The 22,597-nt window shown below is 44.1% G+C and overlaps 1 protein-coding gene across 4 annotated transcripts in view; it reads right to left on the bottom strand.

The window, feature by feature from the left end:
* The window catches only part of epha4l (eph receptor A4, like), a 54,154-nt gene extending 32,556 nt beyond the window's left edge, over positions 1–21,598 (bottom strand). For 2 of the 4 annotated variants that reach the window (XM_046073174.1, XM_046073175.1), the window contains exons 1-3: positions 21,443–21,598; positions 19,735–19,802; positions 16,555–17,218 (exon numbers count right to left, since the gene is read on the bottom strand). In XM_046073174.1, the coding sequence (XP_045929130.1) occupies positions 16,555–17,218; positions 19,735–19,802; positions 21,443–21,539 (829 nt within the window). In that variant the 5' untranslated portion in view covers positions 21,540–21,598. The remainder of the gene's footprint in view (positions 1–16,554; positions 17,219–19,734; positions 19,803–21,442) is intronic. The other 2 variants (XM_046073172.1, XM_046073173.1) reach the window with 1 other exon arrangement.
* Positions 21,599–22,597: the final 999 nt, after the last annotated feature.

Genomic DNA, 22,597 nt, shown 5'->3' with positions numbered 1-22,597 from the left:
CACCGATTGGACCAAATAACCTGTCAATCAATAAGGCCGCTGTGTGCTTGGCAGTGGGCAACAAATGGTATTGAGGCCGGAGGGTCGGTGGCTTAGGTTTTGGTAGAGTGGGCGGTGTGTGTGAATGTGTGTGTGTGTGTCTGTCTGTCTTGTTATGATGTTAAAAGACCCATTGGAGACAGATGGGTAAATCCATACCAATGTAAATCAGATAATTACACACTTATAGTCTGAAGGGGTAAAGTGATCCCACTTGTACACACACATATAGTCTTCCTGTCTTCATAAGCACATACACAACCCAGACCTAAAAGCACAGTTAAAATGCAGGGAATTAAATGCCATAGTCATAAATCCATCAGTGGATCCTACACACAACAGTCACATAAACAAACTCCCACATGTGTTCACCGCACTAGAAATCAAATCAGTGCCTATCCAAACACACCACAGTGAAGAGAAGATCTGTACTCCAACAAAAACACGCATTCCACCAATCACCCAACATGCTCACACATACAAACAGAAAAAGAAATCCACAAACCCCCTAAAATACAGGGAAATCCCTCTCTTGGAGGCGTAATAAAGTCAGGCTCTTTGCCCCGCAGCCGCACTTCTCTAGCAGCTGGATTAGCCTGGCGTGGCATTAACCGAGCCAGGCTAGCTGCTACCTGCTGAGTCATTCTTTGCCCGTTCCCACTCAGTCAATCAGGGCTAAATCCCTGCCGCTTCACTCGCTAACGCTAAGCTAAGGGTCCCTTTGATTGTAGCCTGCAGGGGTGCGTGAAGCCTCCGTTTCTTTTCTTCAAAAAAAGGGGAGATTAGTTGGGATGGGCTTTGTGTTATCTCTCTATCTTTAAAGCAATCTTTCAACATCCAGTCGGATCACTAGAGACAGAGGGACACTGGGATTTGTGGGTATTGTTTAAGAGGCTGTGACCGCTTCAGGTGACAAAACACAAAGTTGCTGTTAGGGTTTGTACATGTGCGCTGACCAGGAAAGTGTCCAGAGTTGAGAGTGGGGTCAACCAGCTGTTTGAGATGATGCCCCTATGCTAAAAGCTGGAGGGAGAGTTAATTGAGTCCCATGCTTCACAGCCTTTGGGTCTGAGCCTCTTTAAAGAGACACAGTCTAAGAGCAGGCTACCTCAAACTGTGCACGGTTGATGAGTTTTTCACTCATCAATTATTAAGCTGTCCCAGGCTGACCCCAGAGTCCGAACAGGCTGTCCCAGAATTCTTTGCCCAACTCCAAATCTCTGTTTGCCATAGTCATCCTCTGGCATCTTCATATGCGGTTTGAATCTCTGCATTTCAGAAACGGTGTTTGAATATGTGATGTCAACATATGAGGGCTTGTTTATAGCAGCGACTGCCCTGCAGAAAGGAACAGTAGAGGGAAAAAAGAGAGGTCGATATCCAAGTAAAGCTGGGGAATTTGCTTCCTATTAAGAGTGTCAGTATGTGTGTGAGGGAAGAGACCGCAGTAGTGGGTGGTCCAAGAGACCGTGGCTTCAGAGAGGAATCTCCCTTAAGACTCGCTGGATTTATCACTGTCCGGGCCAGCCCTGGCAAACCCACACATAGGCGCAAATACAGACACACATGAACACACATGCGTTTAGTTTTTTATGGGATTTGAGCTGAGAAGCCCTCATCATATCCTCTCATACAGCTCTCAAAAGTCTAACCCAATTTTTCCACACCATTTTTTTATACTGTCTCCTTTTTCGCCCCGTCGCTCTCCAACTCTCCTATATTATTTTTCCTCACTCTCATTCGCCCTCTATCTCGCTCTCCCACTCTCCTAGGCTTTCTCTCGGCAGGCCTCCTTTCAGACAGAGAGGGGTTTGTCAGGTGCCAAATCCCTGAGCTGAGAGATCAAAGGCAGACAAAGAGACTGGTGACTTACTGTTCTATTCTGGAAAGGCAAAAAATGGAATCCCTCATAGACCAGGACATCACATTCTTCCCCCTTTTCTCCCCCAGCAGCTCTTTCACTCATTCAATCCTCTTCTCTGGCTTTAGTCTTTTTTCCCTTTTGTCAGTCTTTCCCCCGCCCCATCCCCATCCCTGTTGTCTCTAAGCTAAAGCACGTTTGGAGGAACGGGGGCAGCAAGGGTGTAGGGAGAGGGATGTGGGAGTTAATGAGTAGTTTTGTCCGTGTGGTGGAGATTCTGCTGGCTGAATTGGTTGTACTGCCTGAGGGGAGGGGAAAACGGCAACTTCTGTTCAAGACAAAACCGTCCACGCAGCCGTGCGCAAAAAATAGAGGTGCACAAAAGCTAATGATACAATGTTAGCTACACACACGCGAGCCAACTAAAACCCAGATAAGTTTTCCTCTGAGTAGCAACAACCTACACACCAGGCTTTGAAAAACCATGGACGCTCCCCACACTGCAGCCGAATAAAACCACATCTACCCACACACTCACCCACTGCATCCCACCTTGAGTGACCTGTATGCAAAGCCTGATAGGCAAGCTATTCTGCAGCCTACACAACAAAGTCTCCAATACACTGGGGACTGAAAGCATGAGCGCAAACTTGCGCTACAATAGCCGTCCAAAAACCCCAGGAATATAACACCCAGCACACGGCACACAATAACTAGGCCTGCCCAGGCAGAACAATTGCCTTTTTTATAATCAAAAAAGGAGAATTAAGTTCAAACTGCATCATTTTCCCTCCATTCAAGGCGGCACTTTATCTTCTTTGGGTGATGAAAACTCGGTCACTCTTTTTTAGTCATAACAGACAGCGAGCGCTCTTCAGAGGAGCAGTAATGCTCACAAAGCCGCTCTTTCAAAAAACGAAGCGATCAGCTTTCAGGACCTGAGGGCAAGGAGAGTCTCTCCTTCTCCTGCACCTTGAGGAGCCAAAGATCTCTATTCAACCTGCCTTTCTGATATATCCCTCTGCCTTTGTGTCTCTTCTATCTCTTTTTTTCTCTTTTTCTCCCTGTGGAAAGCAGTTTGTTGCTCAGGTGAGACTCCTGCTAAAAAGGATTACTATTCCAAGAGTGCTTTGTTTACCCCCTGGCTACAGTCCCAGGCTGGATTAAAAAAAAGTCCTGGATGTATATATTTCCATTCCCACCCAGACACGCATATAGATTATAAAAGACCATCCACATCAATATACACCTGAGCCACTGGCATTTTAGCATGGATAACTAGCTGCTGACCATTAGCATCTGTCACTGGAACAGCAGGAGAGTGGAGCAGGTTAACTCATTAATTCCGTCACTGGGGTTATTAATTACCTCCGGCCCTGACGGCAGCATGCAGCCACACGGCCAGCGAAACCCATCAGCATGATGGATGAGGGACACACGGCCACCGAAACTGATCACCATGATTGATGACATACACTAGTCACACATCTTGACCTTGACCCAGGGGGAAAAGGTCCCATACTAGTGGTACCATTCTTTAAAATGCAAAACTGAAAAAAAGTCAGGTAGTGACATCTGGGTTGACATCCTTACTGGTGTTAATGAAGGCTAAGAACAAAAGCCAGTGAGGCTAACGATGTTAATAACACACAAGGCAACCTTGCTGACAATCACTGCAGCTTTGCTGACGGTGGCCAGAGCCAGGGGGTGCAAGAGTTGCCAGCAGTTTGTCTGTCAAATGCTGGATGATTTATAACTGTATTTTTAGCAGCTCCGATCCATCACACAGGAGCCACCCAAGACACTGCCCTAATTAAAATGTCTGTACCTGACACCAGCCAAAGAAGCAGATGAGCAAAACATGCTGTAAAAATTATATTTACAACAAAAGTAGACACTGAGAGCAAAGTGTGCTTACATACAGTAATAATCTAAAGCCAACAAAAAACTTGAGGACAACCAGCTGTTCCTTTATGCTGATGTCTTGCATTTTTGATCAACCAAATTCAACACCAGAGTGCCACCTAAAATGTGCTAATTCACAGCATTATATGTGTTCATAATTCATTTCTTGCCATGAATGTGTTGACCGTGTATAAAATCTTACTGAAGCAGTTTTTAGCATAATATCAAGGTTTCTTTCAATAGACAAGCCTAACAAATCATTTTCTGCTCTAATATAGAGCCATTTTTGTTAGGAGCATACTGTGGTGCCACCTATATTGTTACTGTTTGGATTGCATAACTGGAAAACTTCAAATATTGTTCTGGAGACTTCCTGTGAGCCAAGGTCTCTGCGTTCTTATTGACACGTAGGCCTCAACTTCCTACCTAATTCCTGGCCTTAAGAAGGAATATTAGTACAATGGTTATATCGCAACAATCTCTAGCATTTCAACCAGCCACTTGAACAAGACCACTCCTTAAAAAATGAGACCAGGGTACTGAAGGTGAATGTAAGGAAAAGAATGAGAAGCTAAAAAAAAACTAAAGGGATGGACAGAACAGGGAGAAGTACCGTCAGCAAACAGATCCATCTTTGTTTGGTGAAATACTGTTTGACTTGGCTACAATGGGTGGGGGCTACTCAGATTCCACTTTTGCACCCATGCCAGGTCAGCAAGGGTGGCACCACCCAAAGCTTGGCTTAGCGCCAACCCACTAAGGACCTTTTGTAACCTAAGATTTGCACAGCAGGTGGTTAATGGACAATAATTCAAGGCAAACAAGACAGAGATATATACACAAACAGAGGCCTACAAACCTCTGCACACCTGCACGCTCTCAGGTATGCACACAAAGCCCTTCAAAGGCCCTCTGGACAACACAGATGCACTTTGCAATACCATGGACACATGCGAACACAGACAAAGACACACACACATCCACCAAACAGGCTTGGTGTGTGCAGGGTAAGCACAGGGACATGAGTGCAGCAGGGATAATGGGAGGTAAACAAACTCAGTCAAGGTATTGTCTTGATCCAATCTCCCCAAGGTCTACAGAGGCTCGAGTCACATGTTGGACATGTGTGTGCATCGGCGTGTTTGTGTGTGTGAGCAGGCAGTGCATCTAGCACGCAGAACTGCATTTCAGTTCAGTTGGGGTGGGAGGTGGGGGAGTATGCTAATGATGTTGTGCGAGGGGACGCTCACAACGCTAAACAATCGGGAGAGCTAAACTATTCTACTTGCAGTGAGTCAAGGAGAATGGGGCAGGAAAAGGGAGGATGTGTGAGGAAAACACACATAAACACACACTAAGAATAGGTGAAGAGGAAGAGGAAGCGATAGGGAAGCAGTCTCAATGGGGCCTCATATCTAATTCTGTAAACAAGTGTAAACTTGTAAACACGTGCCACGCTGTAGCACCAATACATAATAAATCACTGAAATCCCCCACAGTGCAATGCATACAATAGATTTGTCACATTATTTTGTGTTAACTGTACTTTTATTTATGCTTGCACAGCATATGTACACTTTCTAGAGTTGGGCAATAAATCAATAGATGTGATATTGTGATACAAGATTAGCTTGATGTGAACAATGAATCCATTTTTTCCATCCATTTGCTGATAATTTTTCCGTCTGTTGATTAATCAGCTCCAAACAAGGAGATCTAATTAAGTTTTTAGAGCCACCAAACAATTACATTATTTTTATAAATAAATTTTTATGCATATATATTTTACACGTTACGCCATACTGAGATCTTGGGTGCTCGGTGTCAGTTTATCAATATTTATTGAAAATTGAGATACAAGTAAATTCGGGTTGATTCATTATGCCTTTAATTTCATAAATTCAGTTTATTATCCAGCTCTAAAACGCTTCTAAATGTTTCCCTTTTTGACCTGCTTTCCACAGGTGTGTGACCTCAGGTGGTGATAGGAAATGATTGCAGTATGATGTCATTACTACAAACCCATATCACATATACCTTGGAGTGAAAATAAGCCATTACTTCCCTATAACATAGCCCACTATCCAGATAACTTTGGAAACAAAAAAAGTCACCTAAAGTTGGGGATTTTTTTTAAGACAAGGAACTTAAAATAAAAAAAAAAAAAAAAAGTTGCATTAGAGAGCATGCCTTATTTAGTGGATGGATGTAACTCTTAAGTGGCATACATACAATATATTTACATTAACTTTCAAAGCTGATCAAAGTGAGTTTTGGAAGCTCTACTACATCCCTGTAGTAAATCAAATAAAAAAGCACAACACGTTCAAACACACCTCACACATGTGATATAATCAGAGTGCACACATGTGTCAACACTGTGCAGAAACACGCATACAAAAACTTTAATTGCCTACATTAGTTGTCTGTGCTCTCGGGGGCATGTTTAACACCGACCTGCATGTCAGTTTCTCAGAAGCGGCTTGGTGGGTTATGAGGAGGGGTTAGAAAGGTTCGCCTTATGGGTGAAAAGAAAGGTATTTTTAGGTTGTTTGTTTAGGTAATCTACTTGTAGCTCCCAGACGAGACGACAGCCTGTCTGGGGCCTCAAAGCACCTTCTATTGTGCATGTGTGTGTGCGTGAGGGTGTATGTCCCTGAGAATACTGTGAACACCATCGTGCCTCTGCATTGTGTGTGTGAATACATGCAGTCATATGCACAGTGTGTGCGTGTGTGTTTGCGCTCAGTCCAGAGTACATAAAAACTTTCCTGGGTCACTAGCTCTTCAACAGCTCATGTCAGCCCAATGACGGTCTGTTGGTCTCCACTGTGGCTGTCACTGCCTTAACCTTTGACCTCTCCAGGTGTCACACAGGCCTCACTCTCTCCAGACCACTTTCCCTTCCTCTCTCTCCCTCTCTTTCTGAAAACAGCATTGAGGTCATTGCTGTCTTGGAAGCGATACCCCCTCCAGCTTGAAACTGTGTCCGCTCCTGTTCGCACGGTATGGCTTTGCATGATGTGGCTGTGCATTCCTAAGTTAATAGCATATATGTGTGTCCACTAACGTTGCCGTTGGGTGTGTGTGTTGCCCTCCCTAACCCCAGGCTAGTTGAACCTGGCCTTGCAGGGGGGCTGCAGGGTATGTAACAGGAGCTTGGGGTTAATGGCTGCTGCTTAGACAGAGTTACTCTGCTAACGTGTAACGTCTTAGCCTTTAGCTTTGATGTGAGGACAGACACACAGGCATGGTGATGATGGGAAGAGGCAAACAAAGGGCCGTGAGATTCAGATGCACGGGGAACTTTGAAGTAAGTGTGTGGGCACCTCTGGAAGAGGGCCAGAGTCGAGTTTCTGGGGTATGTTTTGTATTTCTTGGACTTCTCGCCTTCTTTCATGTCTACTGCTCTCTTCCTGCCTTATCTTATTATTTATATATAGTTATCCCTCCTTATCAGTATGGTTGCTTTCACCAGTTAAGGTGATGCACACTTGGCAGCTTTGTTGGTGATTCGAGTAGCACCTGATGCCCTGCAGAGCTGCCAAAAATGTGTTCATGGCTTCCTTTATTCTCTTGTTTAACACTGCCAATATTGTAACTTTACACTCCAAACACAAACAATCCACATAGCTATTTTTGCCATTTAAATAGCTTAAAAGGTCAGTTCTGTAGACTATCCATTCCTCTGGATAATCTACAGTGTGCTATCAACATTTTATATCAGACTTTTTCTTCAGCTTAAAGTTGTTCTGATGAAAACACTTCAAAGTCAGGTGAAACGACCCTACGGTACACACAGGTAGTGAAATTGACGGTAATATCAACCGCAGCTGCCAGAGGTTGTGACACGACCACGCTAGGCTTGTTCAAAGAGCGATCGCCGTCTGTACCCATAACCCCCCACTTCACCTTTCACATCTCCAGCCATTTATCAGGGCCACTAGACAGGAGTCAATTCATCTTTCTCTCTTCTTTACTCTATACACTCTCCTTCTGTCACACACATTCACGCTCTACTTGGATATATCTATGTGCTTCCATTTCATTTCAATCACTTTCTCTCAGTCTCTATCCTATCCGTCTTTCTCTGTTTTCTCTCCTCTTTCTTCTTCCCTTTACATTCCTCCAAGGTGTGAGCCTTCAAGGGATTGCGTCTTTTTTCTTCTTCCGCTTCCAGCAGTATTTGACAGCTCACTGCGGATCAGGGGGGGATCAAGGTTCTAATCCCAGAGACGTGCCCTAGCATGGTCACACCTTTGCCTTTGGCTGGACATCTGCAGCTCAATGCTGCAAGACCTCCACATCCCCAAATTACATTTCAGCTCTCCCACAGAGAGGTTACACCTCATAGGCAACCCCATGGTGTGTTTGATACACATGTATTCGCAGCAAGGGGTCAGCCTCCTGATCTCAAACTGCTGGGCTGAAACCAAGGATAGGTGCATTTATGTGTGTGAGAGTTTAGCATTTTGGGGAATATACTGATTCTCTATTTGGTTGGAGAGTTACATGAGAGGTTTGATCCTACTCTCATGTCTGTATGCTAAATATGAAGCTAGAGCCAGGAGCTGATAAGCTTAGCCTCATGTAAAGACTGGACGCAAGGGGAAACTCTGAGCTCTCTGAAGCTCTGTCCTAAAAGCACCTCCAGCTCTCACTAATTAACATCATCATCATCATCACCATGTAAAACAAGTAAAATACTGTAAATGTAATTCTTACTTACAATCACATAAAAAGAAGTATTTTTCATTAATGGATTAAAGGAATAAATGAGGTGTCACTGAAACATTTTGGTAATAAGGACCGGACATACAACTATCCCTCTGTGCTTCATTTCCTGTACATTTCCTATGAACCCCACATTTCAATGACCCAGAAGAGACTGACTTCGCTCCCTCATCACCACGAACCTCGTGTAAGGCCACTTTTGGAGTAGCCAATGATCTTGTAGTAATGTTGCGTTTTTGTACAGTAGGTTGTGCACAACTGGTTACATCTATGTCACCATGAAAACAAAATAGAGTCAACAGTATTGTGTCGCATAAAGTAACAAGGTTTCCCTACATTTTTTAAACAAATAATTGCAGCGGTCCCAACCTCTGTGACCTCATAGCTGGCAACAGCCATCAATCAGCTCACCATTAGCGCCACGTGTATCAGAATTAGAGACTGTGTGATTGGATGTTTCTAACCTAAATACACTTTAGAAGTTGACTGTGGTTATGTTTTTCCGTGCACAGGCTTGTACCTTCAACTTAATCAACGAATCAGCTATTTTCTAATGCAGCTGTTCATCTATTGTTGTGATGATTCATCCGGTAGAGTTTTATGGCCATTCAAGCCTTGGAAGTGCTCCAAACTATGTCGATAATGAACAGGATTTTCACCACGAAACCCTGAATACCCAAAATACCTCCATAAAACTATCTTTCCTTGCAACAACCTGCCTGTGTTCATCATACTTCTTCCTACATACAAATCACACAGTGAGTTCTTCCAGGGAGAATGAGCCAGTGTGTCATTTCCTCAACCACTGTGATTAGAAAAAGGGGATCTCAGCTCATTAAAATGGGCACTGTGTCCAGTCTCAGGGCACATCAGATTGCAGAGCAGCCCTTTATTGCAAGGCTTTTTGTCATAACCCCTAACTGATTGCCACGGAGCAGCCTTTGATTTGGCCACTGAACTCTGCGCTCCCTGAAAAAAAGGATGACGACGTAAGAGAAGATAAGACCACCTACTATCGCCCCGGCAGGATGGAGGGAGCTTAAGATAGAAATCAGCTGGGGAAAGAGAGGGGGAGCGATAAAACATTTTCAAGGTGTTTGCAATCAGCCTCCCATTGTCAGATACTGAGGGAGAGTTGGCCGTCCGTTTGAAGAGCTGCTGGGCTGCTTTGTCTCTGGGCTCAGATCACGCAACGCGATTGGAACGTTAATAGAAGTTTATGATACAGCATGTGATATGCCTGCTGCAACAGATGCACAGAATAAATATAGGACAGATAATGGTTCAGACACACACATACTCTCTGTCTGGCCACGCACACACCCAGTCCTCACTATCAGTAACACATTGCCCCAGATCAAAGGGATTGCGGTGCAATGGTGAACCGACGGATGAAGTGTAGAAAAAGCACGGTTGCCAGACTGGAACTAAATCTCCTTCCACTTCACTTCCCCCTATGTTTTTTGTCTCTTTTTCTCTCTCTGCCTCCCTCCCTGCCTCCTCATCTCCATCTCCTCCGCGCTCCTTGGCGAGAGAGGTCTGTCCTCCCTCTCTTTCAGCACAAAGGCTGTGGCAGAGGCCCTGTTTCTCTTTCATAACCTCTCTTTCTGAAACAGTCCACCCATGCCCACTTGATCGCTGTCCACTTCTCCCTGTATCCGTCTTTCTCCGCCCATACATCCGTCCATCTCTCTTTACAAACTCTGCCTCTTCTCTTCATCTGTCGGCTGGAGGAGAAGACAGGAGTTTGGAGGAAGAGGGAGAACAAAAATTTTCAAGCGAGCGAAAGAGAAAGAGAGGGGCAAGAGAGCAAGAGGGAGAGTGTGCAGGAGTGCAGGAGAAAATGGAGGAAGAAGAAGGGAAACAGCCGGAGGAATGGGGGAATGGCAGGGACGGAAAGAGGGAGAGGGGGGTGAAAGGACTGCAGGGCTGTGTTGGTAGAGAGCTGGGGTATTGATTCAGGGCCTTTTGACATGCTAATTTGCTTGCTGACTGCTTTAATCGCTCCCTCTTCCCATCGCAGGCTTCAAAGAGAGGATGCTTTTTAGAAAGATGAGAGAGGAGAGGAGCGGAGAGCAGAGGCGAAAGAGAAATTTTATCATCCTTTTAAACCCCTTTTTGACACTTCCACAGCTATATGTTCCTTATGCCAGCTGACAACCATGTTAGCAGCCCTAATACAACAAACATTTTAACAGGTCATGTAGCATGGTCAGCCCTCCCTCCACATTACCTAATCATAATAGACTACTAAATATACACTTTGGTCTAATCATTAGAAGCTAGGGCATCCTCGCTGCCCACTGAAAACCTAGTATTTAAAAAAAAAAATTAATAAACCACAATAAGGGCCAAATGTTTCTTTAAGCATTGAAAATGATTTACATACCCAGGAGATTATCTGAAAAATGCATAATCACAAAGCTAAAAACAGGGCTGTAGCTCATTAAAAGTTGACATTTTGCCGATACGTGTATGAAATTACAGGACATGCAACAACGGATGGCAGTCAGACTGGAACTGTGGAACACAGACAAGTTTTGAATTTGGAAACAGAACAAAAGAATTTCACAGATTTAATATTAACTTTTACTTTCTTCTCCAAGATGTTTCTGTAGATATCTCTCTTATACGTTCCAATAATGTTTTGTTGTTTTTTTCCCCAGCACTCTCTCATTTCCATTGTGCATTCAAGAGTCTTTCAGTATGCTTCTTTTTGTCTTGTTTTTCTCCAATAAACTTCATGTAAACTAAAAATCAAAATCTGCTTTGTAAGACAGGGCTGGCACACAGCCTGATCTTTCTTTGGATTTTGGAAAACAATAGCCAGCTTATTTTATGCCAATTTAGTTATATTTATATTTCATGATGTATATAGGCCTATTTCAAGAATTTATATAACACTTGTTGCCAGTTAACTTAAACCAGTGAAATGATCTCATGCCACTGACAGTTTCCCGCTGTCAAAAAACTAATTTTTATTTTCCACACAATTATTGAGGCTGGAATAATTCAGCTCATTTTTAATGACGTTTGACATGCTTCTGGCACTTCCTTGAAATCAGTCTCAGTTCCTTGAAACAATGCAAAATAAAGCACACTGCTCCAGAAAATTCTAAAAAGAAACTTTCTTTTAAAACTCAAAAGGAGATAAATGACTTAAAGCTGGATATTCGTGGCAGTGTCTCCCTACACACTGCAGAGTATCTGGCGCTGTGGGAGCACTACAGCCATCAGCCCCGGGTCATGCTCGATCACCGGTGGCTTCCTGCCCTAAACAGGGCACCGCCAGGAGAAAGAGAGAGGGGTGATGAGTGTCGAGAGTTGCAAAGGGAACAAACACTGAGGCGGGACGGCAGCCCAAGCAGGAAAAACATTTCAGCACCTCAGCTAATGACGGCTGAATTACCACTGCCCCCCTCGCCTCCCTCCTACATCCAGGATTCGTGAGTGTTGAGGGGGCTTTTTTTCATAATTTCAGGAGCCAAACAAGGAGAAAATATTAAAAAAAATACTTTAAGCAATTATTCCAGCAGGAAGGCGAGGGTGGCGGAGAATTGCTCATGAGACATTTTGCCCTCTCTTTCTGTATCTGTTGTTCTATCCTGCTCTCAGTTGGTAATAGATTCCTCGTCTCTATTCAGCAGCACAAAATGAGCCTCTCTGGTGGCAGAGAGAGTGATGAGTACATTCACCTCCATTCTGCTGTGCTCTGCTCAGCTCAGAGTGTGTGTCTGTGTGTGCATACTAAAGCTTGTGTGTGTGCATCTGTTATGCATGTTTATGAAAGTATCTGTTCACTTGAGTCTATTACTTACCATTTCGTTTTTTTACGCATGTGTGCTTGGATTTTTGTATTAGTTTTCATGCATGGCTGTACAAGTGGATATGTACATGCACATATTGGTTCCTGTCACTTTCCATGCATGTGTCTGGATTTTTATTATTCAGATTGCGTGCACTTTCACACACTTGTGTGTGTCTGCGTGTGTTTGTGGGAACAATGACGGGTGATGGTGTTCTGTGTGCTGCTCCTAGCTGCCTCCCTCCCAACAGTGAAGGTAATCTCATTATTCAGCCCACTTCCTGCTGCCGCCACCAGAGACAGGCTGACGAACACTAACCACCTCGACGACCAGAGCAGACAGAGGGAGAGACAAAAAGAGAGGAGGATAAAAAAGACAGAGTGTGAACGGGTGAAAATTGAAAACAGAAACTCAGGAGAAAAATGGAGGGAGATAAAAGGAGAAAGAGATGTATGAAAAGAGAAAAAAGGAAAAAAGGAAATCTGAAGAGTCAAAAGACAGAAAAAACAAGCAAGCAACCAAGTCAGCCGAGATGTAAATACTTAATTTGTGTATATGCAGACGAGAGGAAGGAGAAGGAGGAAAATAGGGGAGGGAGAGGAAGAGCAAGGGACTGAGTCTGTGTATTTAAAGCCATCGGGGACCAGCAGGCTAAATAGAATTACGTGGTGAATTTAGAATGATGCTCCCAAGCGCATATTTAACGCTGTCAACAGAGGGAGAGAGAGAATGTAAGAGCCAGATCCACACACACACACACAATGAGTGGAGCACAGAAGAGAAACTTCATCCCTAAAAACTCTTAATCCAATGTGAATGAGAGTCTCCAGCTCAGCATACACTGCTGGTAATAGAGAGGGTGAAGGAGGGGAGTATCAGGTGAGAAAATGCTACGATCACACCCTGACATCATACCATACACACACATTCAAACAGGTTTTGAGGGAACACACACAAAGGGTTACCTTAATGCAGTAATGATCTAAAGATAGAGATACATTTTGTGTTTTTAAAAAATAGGAGCAGAACAAAGGTGAAAGGATCAAATGTCCAAAAGTCTGTTAGCAATTAATCTAAATTTAAATATGAATGAAAACATGACAAGTAAAGCATTCAAAAATTGTTGTTTTTCAGACAATGTTAGCTACCAGTAAGGAGTGTGTGTGGGAGTGTGTGTTTATTGGTGGTGATGATAGGTGGTGGGGTGCTGGTTAGCATCTCAACCATGAACTACTATTCTGCAGTGTCAAAAGTGTCACCTTCACGCCTCAACCAAGCTATATCCTCAACAAAGACACACACCAACAAATACAACTTGATGGCAAGTACACTCACACAACTTGCATATTTTATTGCTGCCAGAGCACGCTGTCGTTCAAAAGTTTCTCTCACTCGACAAAAGAAACAGTTATGGTAATTATCATTTCTCCATAATGACATACGTAGTTCTCACTAATCACTCCCTCCCACCCTCCAACAGTGGGGACCCCGTCACCAGATGAGGAGCGAGGGGACTCCCCCCATGTGGGGGGAGGGGGTTAACAGGGAAAAGGATCCCAAATGCAAACAGACAGAGTCCCCTCTCCTTAGATCAAGGGGCCCCTCGGCCTTTAGTGCCCTGGTTGCCCCTCTTGACTTGGACCTGGGTGTACATCCTGGCAGCCCTTGGCCCACCTCAAGCACCGACACACATACACACCCCACTGCCACAGCTGTCAAAATCCTGACGTCTTAATCAATCCTGGACTCACAACCCTGTCAGATGCAGCAGTAAGATGGATGCAGAAAGGGGACGACCCCTGACCTCTGCCATGGGTGGAGAATACTACTCCTGCGTGCTCCGTCAGCCTCCTCCCCCCCTACCTCTTTCTCCCCACACATCACGAACCTCAGTCGACTCCGCTGCTGCCCCAAACAATGATGGAGGAGCGCCCATTCATCCTGGGCTGGGAACCAGGGGCCAAGGTGCCCTTGTAACCCCACACGAACACAAGACAAGCACAGACACACAAGTATGTGAACACACACACACTCGCACACACACACACACACACACACACACACACAATTGGGCTTGTGTTCAACAAAAAAAAACTTTAATAGGAAAGGATTTAGACCAAATCAAGCCACATAGTGTGAGCATAGGCTGACACACTCTCATACACTTGTTAAAACTTTTTAAAATGTCATTAAAAAAATGTTTAACATACACACACACATTACACCACAACTCTCCTGTAATATCCACCCTCCCTCCCCCAAAACTAGCTCCAGTCCATGTCACTTGGTCAACATGGTCACATAGGAGAGGAGACCCTCTCTCATTGAGCCTGCCACATTTGCGAATATTAACCAGCTCCTTACTGCACTTGAAGACTGACAGCGACTGGTACACTTTAACCCTTCAGACACTGGAGCTGACCCACAATGGAGCCTCGGGTAGCCATTCCGTGTCATACCCAATGCATGTGATCCAGTTCCCAATTGAAAGTGAAATGTTAAGAAACTTTTTAAACAGTGTATTGAAGCTAAATGTGAATGGAGTGGATGCGTTGGCACTGTAAAATTAAACAAACTAAAGTAGTTGAAGTGATATGTGAACTAAATGGATATATGGGCTTGAAATGCAATACTGCCAGCTCAGAGCTGGCAGACACTACGAGACAGCATTATTTGAGTCCTTTGTTGCTTTCTTTGGAGAGTAACAGCTATTTATCTCAACTGAAATAAAATAGGAGCGATAAGGAGTCTATTTCAATGTTGCAGGCAAAGTTATAAAATACGGGATGAGATCAGGGTTCTTACTCTGATTTGAAACAAGCAAGGTTATTATAGTAAATTGCATGATAAAGAGCCAATCCAAGGGAGATTTACCTAAAGTCTGTAACTAACTACTTTCTGGCCTCCTTCCTTCAACCCTCCAGCTCACTTGTACCCCTTTAGCCTTCTGCCCCCAAGCTGCCTGCAGTACCCCTAAATCACCAGACCTGCTTGTCATGCAATTAGTCCTAAAGATAAAGGCTCCGTCGTAAATTAAGTGAGGTGTAGTGGTCCGTCCCCCTGTTAATCACCCGTGCCCAGCCTTTGACCCCTCACTGCTGTGGTTTTGTGTGTGATGGTGGTGGGTGGCGGGTGGGGGTACACCAATAAACCATAGTGGCAGAACTGGCATCCGCTCGTCTGGCCAGCTGACAATCAGCTTGGCAAAATGCTGTACGTGATCCACAAAACAGCTGCTAAATACTACTTGATGCTATCCACAATACAGTGCTGCATACCGTCCATACTACAATCTATCAAGAGCATAGAATTTAGTTGGGACATTCCCCCATCAATATCCAGCGACTACTGAAGTGTGTCTAACAATAATTCTGATAATTTATATCATTAAAAAAATACCCACTGTTGCACCTTGCAATCTATTGTGTGTAGTAAGTAAATGTCTTAAACCAAAAATTCAGAAACCTTTTGGGAGGTCTGTCCTAACTCTAAATGGGCTCTATCGTGTTCCTGATTTTTTTTAATCTGGAAGGAGGCACTCTGCTCTGACCTTAAAACCTTATCAAACAGCCTGGTATAGGATCACGGTGAGCTGAAACTAGAATAATCATCCACAAAGGGCTATTCCCCCCTACCAAATAGCACTATTTCAACCCCATCTCACAGCTGTGTATTTTCAGTCTTCTCATACCTGCTTGGAATGATAAACTCTTTCTCTCCCCTTCACTTCTTCTAAAGCTGTCTATCTCTTTTACCCAGCTTCGGGCTCCATTTGGAATAAGAGAAAGAGCGTATAGGGTAGAAAGACACAGCGGCAGTACGAACCAGTTGGAGCTCGACCCTCCTCTCCTGGTATCACCAATTCTCCTGGGATACATCCTATTGCACAACACCTCCCAGTGGGCCCGCTAATTACTCCATTTACAATCATCATTGCTTCTATCACCCACCCAGACACTGGAAAGAAGACTGTAGAGAGTGGGACAGCAGGAGAAAAAAATATCCAACAGAGTGCGAGTCAACAGAGGGAGAGGGGGAAGGACAAAGGGAACAAAACATGGTGGATAAAGACAAAGAGAAAGAGGATGGGGAGAATTTAAGGAGGTAGGATACTGTGGGGACTGGCAGGATTTGATGGGAGAGAGGGATCTATAAATAGTACTACAAAAAGTCAGCTCCAAAAACACAAGACCAATGTCAGTTCTTTACCTTGGCATTCTGAATTGCGCTCCTCGTATCCAGGGTTACACAAGCAATTCCCAATGGGCACCAGCCACTCTCCATCCGCCCCGCAGTACATCTTAGGAACCTCCTTCTCCTCTGAATTATCCACGCACGAGCCACGAACTTCCACAAGTGAGGATGTATCGGCTCCAGTGATGGTATCGGGAAACTGTGCCAAGTTACGCACCGCTAAAGGACATTTCTTGTAGAAGACCCTGACGGACACAAGCGCAATGCATGCTCCAACATCCTGAAAGGCTAAATAGAAGCCCTTCCGGGTCAAGGCACCCACATCTCGCACCTCTGTGTTCAGCTTCATGATGCGATCGCCGATGTCCACCTGAGTGAAGCTCTCGTCTGCGGCGATGGTATCGATTTTGCCGAACTGGTTCTCACGGATGTAGCGCTCCTTGTCATTGTTGGACTCATAGTAGTAAAGATTGAAGGTTTCCTTGCAGGTTCCCATGACCCCCGGGAGGCTGTTGCAGTCTCGGAGGGTGAACTTGATCTCAATGTAGACACGCTGGGCGCCGCCTCGGGGGATCCAGTCAGTGCGGAGCCAGTTGTTTTGGTTTGGCTCCATGACGTTACACACCTGGTACGTCCGGATGGGAATGTTCTTTTCATCCATAATACTCACTTCCTCCCACTGGGGAAAGGACACAACATTAAAAAGGTTACAACGATATCCTTAAACCTCAATATGCAACCTGTAACTGAATCACTTGTGCTGAATTCCAAACCATATTTTAAGAAAATTCCAATCAGTAGGAAAATGCTCTAATAATGTCAGGGCAGGATTGTTAAAGATTAAGAAAATCTGAAAAATAACACAATGAAATACTCTCTTAATTCAAATGGCCTACGTAAGTAAACACACATGACAGCCAGTCTATGCCGACAATGAGAGAAACTGTGCAAAAGAGCACGCGAGAAAGATTAGTCAATATTTGAGTCTCAGCAGAGCAATTAATTGATGGCTAAACTTAATGCATATTTTATGAATGGCACCTAATAGAGTTGTTAGGTCCTAATATAGAATTATAAAGATATTAATATTCATAGCTTCTCCTCATCTGTGAGAGAAGAAATTTATAATTAGTTCTATGCCTCAGTAATGCCTACAGTTCAGTTACTTGGGGAGTGGTATACAAAATCCTTTTTACACACACACTTACACACTTAGAGACCTGTACGGTTTAGGTTATCAGACAAGAAAGAGGAAAGAACGAAAGCAGGGGAAATACGTGGATACAAAAAAAGGTTTCTGAATCAACGCTAATGATCAAATGTGTGCCTGCTTTACATCTGCGAACATGTTGGGGACTGGGAGACGCAGGCACACATGTTCTCCGCTGTTGTTAATATGAACTCACAGGAGAGAGTGGGAGACGCTGACGTGAAGTGCATGGATTACGTTATCCTTCATGGACTGGCTTTTTTTTTTGCCGGGAGGGAATGTTTGTTTTACTTATGATAAAGTTCCCCTCTCGAAAGATCACTGTTGAGCAAATACGAGCATGTCTTGAGAGGCTTTTTCACCATGCGTTTTAAATAGAGTCTTTGACAGAGCTGGGCTGTAAACAAGAGCAGACAGGCCTTTGGCTGCCGTAATTCCAACCATTTATAAAATGACACAAAAAATAGTCATAATGGGACAGTGGAAGATATGGGTTATGCAGCCAGATTTGATTTGACGCCTTATCATAAACAATCTGGTTTAAAGCCTTATATCCCTGCAGGAGGGTGGGATAATGCTAAACATACTGTAGCTGCGGCTGTATGATTTGAGAAATTGTCTATCATTCCCTGCTGTTCCATTTCACTCTGCTCTCTTCCTGGAGCCCCCCTTTTGTTGTGGAAATCAAGCGGCGCTGAGATAAGGCCGCACCTTTCCCCCGATAGCAGGGAAGAGGGAGAATAAGGCCAATTGGTCGTAATGAGAGGGTGAATGCAGGCTTGCCGGGGCTGCCAGGACCCTGTCAATCACTTTTTTTGTGGTAAAATGGCTGAGAAGAGGACCTGAGCAGGACCGGCCAAGTTCATTGAGAAAAGCTGGTGAGCAGAGCCGGTAACAGCTGCACGAGGTGAAATTCTGTTCCCCTGGGTTTGTATTCATTAGTTAACATGACTGTTTCTAATTTGTATTAATTTTCATAAAACACTAAAAGGCCCACTTGTGCTCATCATCAAATGTCTGTAAGTAGAACAAATAGAGGAGTGACTGCTGACTGACAAAACACTGTCATTTGTTTAATGTAAACAATTATAAATTATTTTATTATATAAAACAATTATATCTAGGTCACCACTCACTTTTAAACAGAAAGTGTTTAAATGCCTTTTTTACATGATCAAATTTAGACTTGGTTAAGGCATGGCATGTCACTGTGGGCCCATGTGTAGCCCCTATTCTTTCTCTTATCAGAGCCACTGTAGACATCCCAATTAGACTGAGGGATCCTGCATTTGGTCAGCCCTATTCCCCGTTGCTTTATAGTGAGATCCAGTCGTCCTGCGGCAAGAGCTGAACCCCACTGCACTTTCCCCCTTATTCATCCATTCCAGAAGACCCTCTCTCAGCTGCCAAGTCCCTCTCTCTCTCCCTCCCTTCGACTCAATGGTGGAAAGGGATATAAAGTTTCCCCACAAAGACCGATTCAATCCAACGTCTATTCAGGAAACCTGACGCCCGCTGCAGTATCGGCCCCTGCATCTGACCATTACAGAGTGGTTCAAGAGAAGGGAAGCGAGGAGAAAGGGGTTGGGGGGTGAGGGGGGTGCTTATAGACTGATGGTTCTCAAAGTAGATTCTGGGGACCCCATGGGGCCCTGGAGGGTGTTCCAGAGAGTCTTTCCAGAGGGTCTCTGTATACAACAAAATGGCAAATTCTAATTTACCCATATTTTTGTGTAAGATACAGGAAATTATACCTTGATCTCACCCTGAGCCAAATATCCATACAGTGCAGACAGCTGCTCAATAAATCATCAACAAAGATATTCCCGTAAAGGGCTCACCAGGACAAAATCTTATCAAAGAGGGCTGTGTATCTGTTTGGCGTCCACTCCAGAGCCCCTGCCAATAATGGATATTATCTCTCTATTTTTGCTCAATAGGGGACCATGCGTCCTAACAAGGGGACACTTCTTTTCTGAACTTACCCCTCCTTCTGTCGGGTTGGCGACCCATCCCAGCTCCCCCTGTACAGATCTGGAGTCCAATAACGTGACTAGAAAACAAGAATGGGAGAAGTGAGCATGCAGTCTCAGTCCATCCATACAACATCAGCATTGGCATCTATAATCCACTGAGGAAGAAAAATTGATTCGGTTTTCAGAAAGAGGCTTATTGAATAGAAACACCTGTTAAAGCGATTTATCAGCTTGAAAAATGACCCCAGGATGAATGTCAGTAAAGAGAGAAAATATAGACTGTAGGCCAATGAGACTTATAAATGGAAAACCTGTAAATGTTTTGCTATGCGTAATTCCCTGCTGTGTTAATGCACGCCGTGTTAATTGATTTTCGTCAAGAAAAAGATTTTCTAAAAGTGACAAGTAACAGTGTCTTTAATATTGCATTCAATAATTTAGCTCAGCAACGGCTTTAAGCATGTTTGATGTGACTGGAATCTATTAGGGAGCTGTCTGCATGAACGATGAAGAACAAAACACTGACAGAAAGACAGGCTGTCTTACACAATATATAAAAATGTAAAAGTCTATATTTATCTATTTATCTATCTATTTATCTATCTATCTATTTTAGGGTTGTTTTGAATTGGGTGTGCGCAAATGCTTCATCTGCTGCTCAGTATAAATTAATAAAATAAGCCCGTTATGTAAGTCCACTGTATAAATAATTAGGTATACAGATTGATCCATTTTAAATCTGAAACATTTGTTTAATATGTATTAAGTGTGACCGTGATGCATCATTGTCGAGGCGGACAGAAATAGACACATTATTTTGCAGGAGGCAGATTCCATGCATCCGATTGGGTTGTTTTAAATACAATAAAGTATGTGAAAGTACTGCACTGGAAAGTAGGCTATAGCCTGTATTGGGCCTAACATTTTGAAACTGGATACACCGCACCCCGGGACCCCGAGCAGGCAACTGTCGTCCCGCAACCTTCTGAGTTCTTGTTTTTAGTGTAGGACACACGGTGCTCAATTTAAACATCCTGCAGTTTAATGACTGATTGCTTTTCAGTAAACGTGTAGAGCATCAGGGAAGACATTTTATTAATGAGTGTTAACCATTGTTTAATCCGGCGTGTAATTTCACTTTTAGAATTTGGTTTTCCCACAATCCACCAAAATCACACTGCGACAGCAGGAGCAATCACTCTGAACAATTCTGAAACTGATAAATAAAGAGCTGCTTGGCCAGTCCGATGTGTGCCGTGGGATTTGCCAGTCTCCCCTGACTCGTAAAGGTACTTAATTTCTGTTGTAGCCCACAAGACGCGTCTGTTTCGGTGGATGCCACGCAACATTAAACTTCTATTTGAGCAGACGTCGGCTTGACCTTCTCCCTTAACAGAGAGATCAGCGCGTATGGGTGCTACAAGTATTCCTACTCTCAGGCTTTCGGCAGCTGGCACGATCTAAGTCCCCGGACGAGACCAACAGCCGATGCGCAATTTGGGCAGCCACTTCTCATTCCAGTTCCGTTCACATAAACCCCTGCAAAAGTCGCTGCGTAAAGGTGACCGTCTCTGTTTTTCGCCATTAAACTCATCGTGGTTCCACACTGTCGTAACTAGGGGCCACGAAGTAAAGCTCCGCAGCGCAAACGCACACAGACACGGAGCGGGGATGAAGTCAGAAGTCCGCGGCAGTTATTTTCTCCAAACAACCTTACCTTCATTTGGGGGGTATATCCGTGCCGGCGAAACAAATGTAGAAATCCCAAAAAGAAGAAAGGTGGCCGTGAACAAAATCCCTGCCATGAGTGCCATTTGTGTCGGTGTTCTGTTTTTCTCTCCTCTTTTTCTTTCGTTGCTCTTCTCTCAGGTCCTTTTCTCTCTCTCTCCCTCTCTCACTCTCTCTCACTCTCTCTCTCTCTTTCCCAGTGGAATATGGATTTAAAGCGGACAGAGGGAGAGAGACGCAAGGAGCGCACCATGCCAGGGGGCGGGTCTACTCTGTGCGCTCTGACGCGGACCCCGTCAATCCATATAGGAAACATAGTGTGTGGTGGAGAGTTGGGGGGCTAATATAATCATTAACTCCCCCCCTGCACATCCCAAACAACTCATTTTCTCATTTAACAGTGGACGCAATAGTCACAGACAGACATGATAGTGATAGTGTGAGGTGGCATTTCTCCACATTAGCTATGCAGGTGCAAAGTCAAAGCAAAACTCACCATGACTGTGAGTCACCGATTGACATTACACCAATAAACTGCGGCGGGGACATGTCCTGTTAGTCAACAGTGAAAACGAACGAGAAGTGTGTGAGTGCTGCTTAGAATGAGAGCACTGAGTTTGAATAGGAAATGAAGTCTCCGTATCGTTACTTCCCTAACTTAAATTGCTTACATGAAACATAGAAACTGCTCCTCAACTATATATTTATATGCTTAAAATGCAATGCATCGGTTTTTGTCCTCTGTGTTCCTCAGGAATCACACTGTGCTTGATCCTGCATGTAGTCTGGCTCCAGTCAAGCGCAGCGCTGTCCAAGGTGAGCGGCATCAGACCAAGGTCGCCACCTAGCGGAGATATTGACGCCTGTTCTGCCTCAAAAATTGGATTAAAGAACAAGCATGAGCATGACCTCCCTAACATTACATGGTATTGCACTTTGTGAAATTGACAATGTCCGTTTTGTGATAGCTGTTGAGCTTGTATTGGATTATTGTCACTTGCTGTTATTCTAATATTATCAAGGCTTTAAGGGTATTTATGATGAAATGTGCACATAGATTCATACATCAGCACGGGTTAAACACTGCAAAGGTGAGTGATGTGCAGGAATTGATGTTACTTCTTCAAACAAAGGCTGCATTGTC

This window comes from Micropterus dolomieu, linkage group LG17, assembly GCF_021292245.1.
Source record: "Micropterus dolomieu isolate WLL.071019.BEF.003 ecotype Adirondacks linkage group LG17, ASM2129224v1, whole genome shotgun sequence".
NCBI classification, from domain to species: domain Eukaryota; kingdom Metazoa; phylum Chordata; class Actinopteri; order Centrarchiformes; family Centrarchidae; genus Micropterus; species Micropterus dolomieu.
Note: the sequence above shows the minus strand (reverse complement) of the source record. Positions and strands in the feature narration are given on the sequence as shown.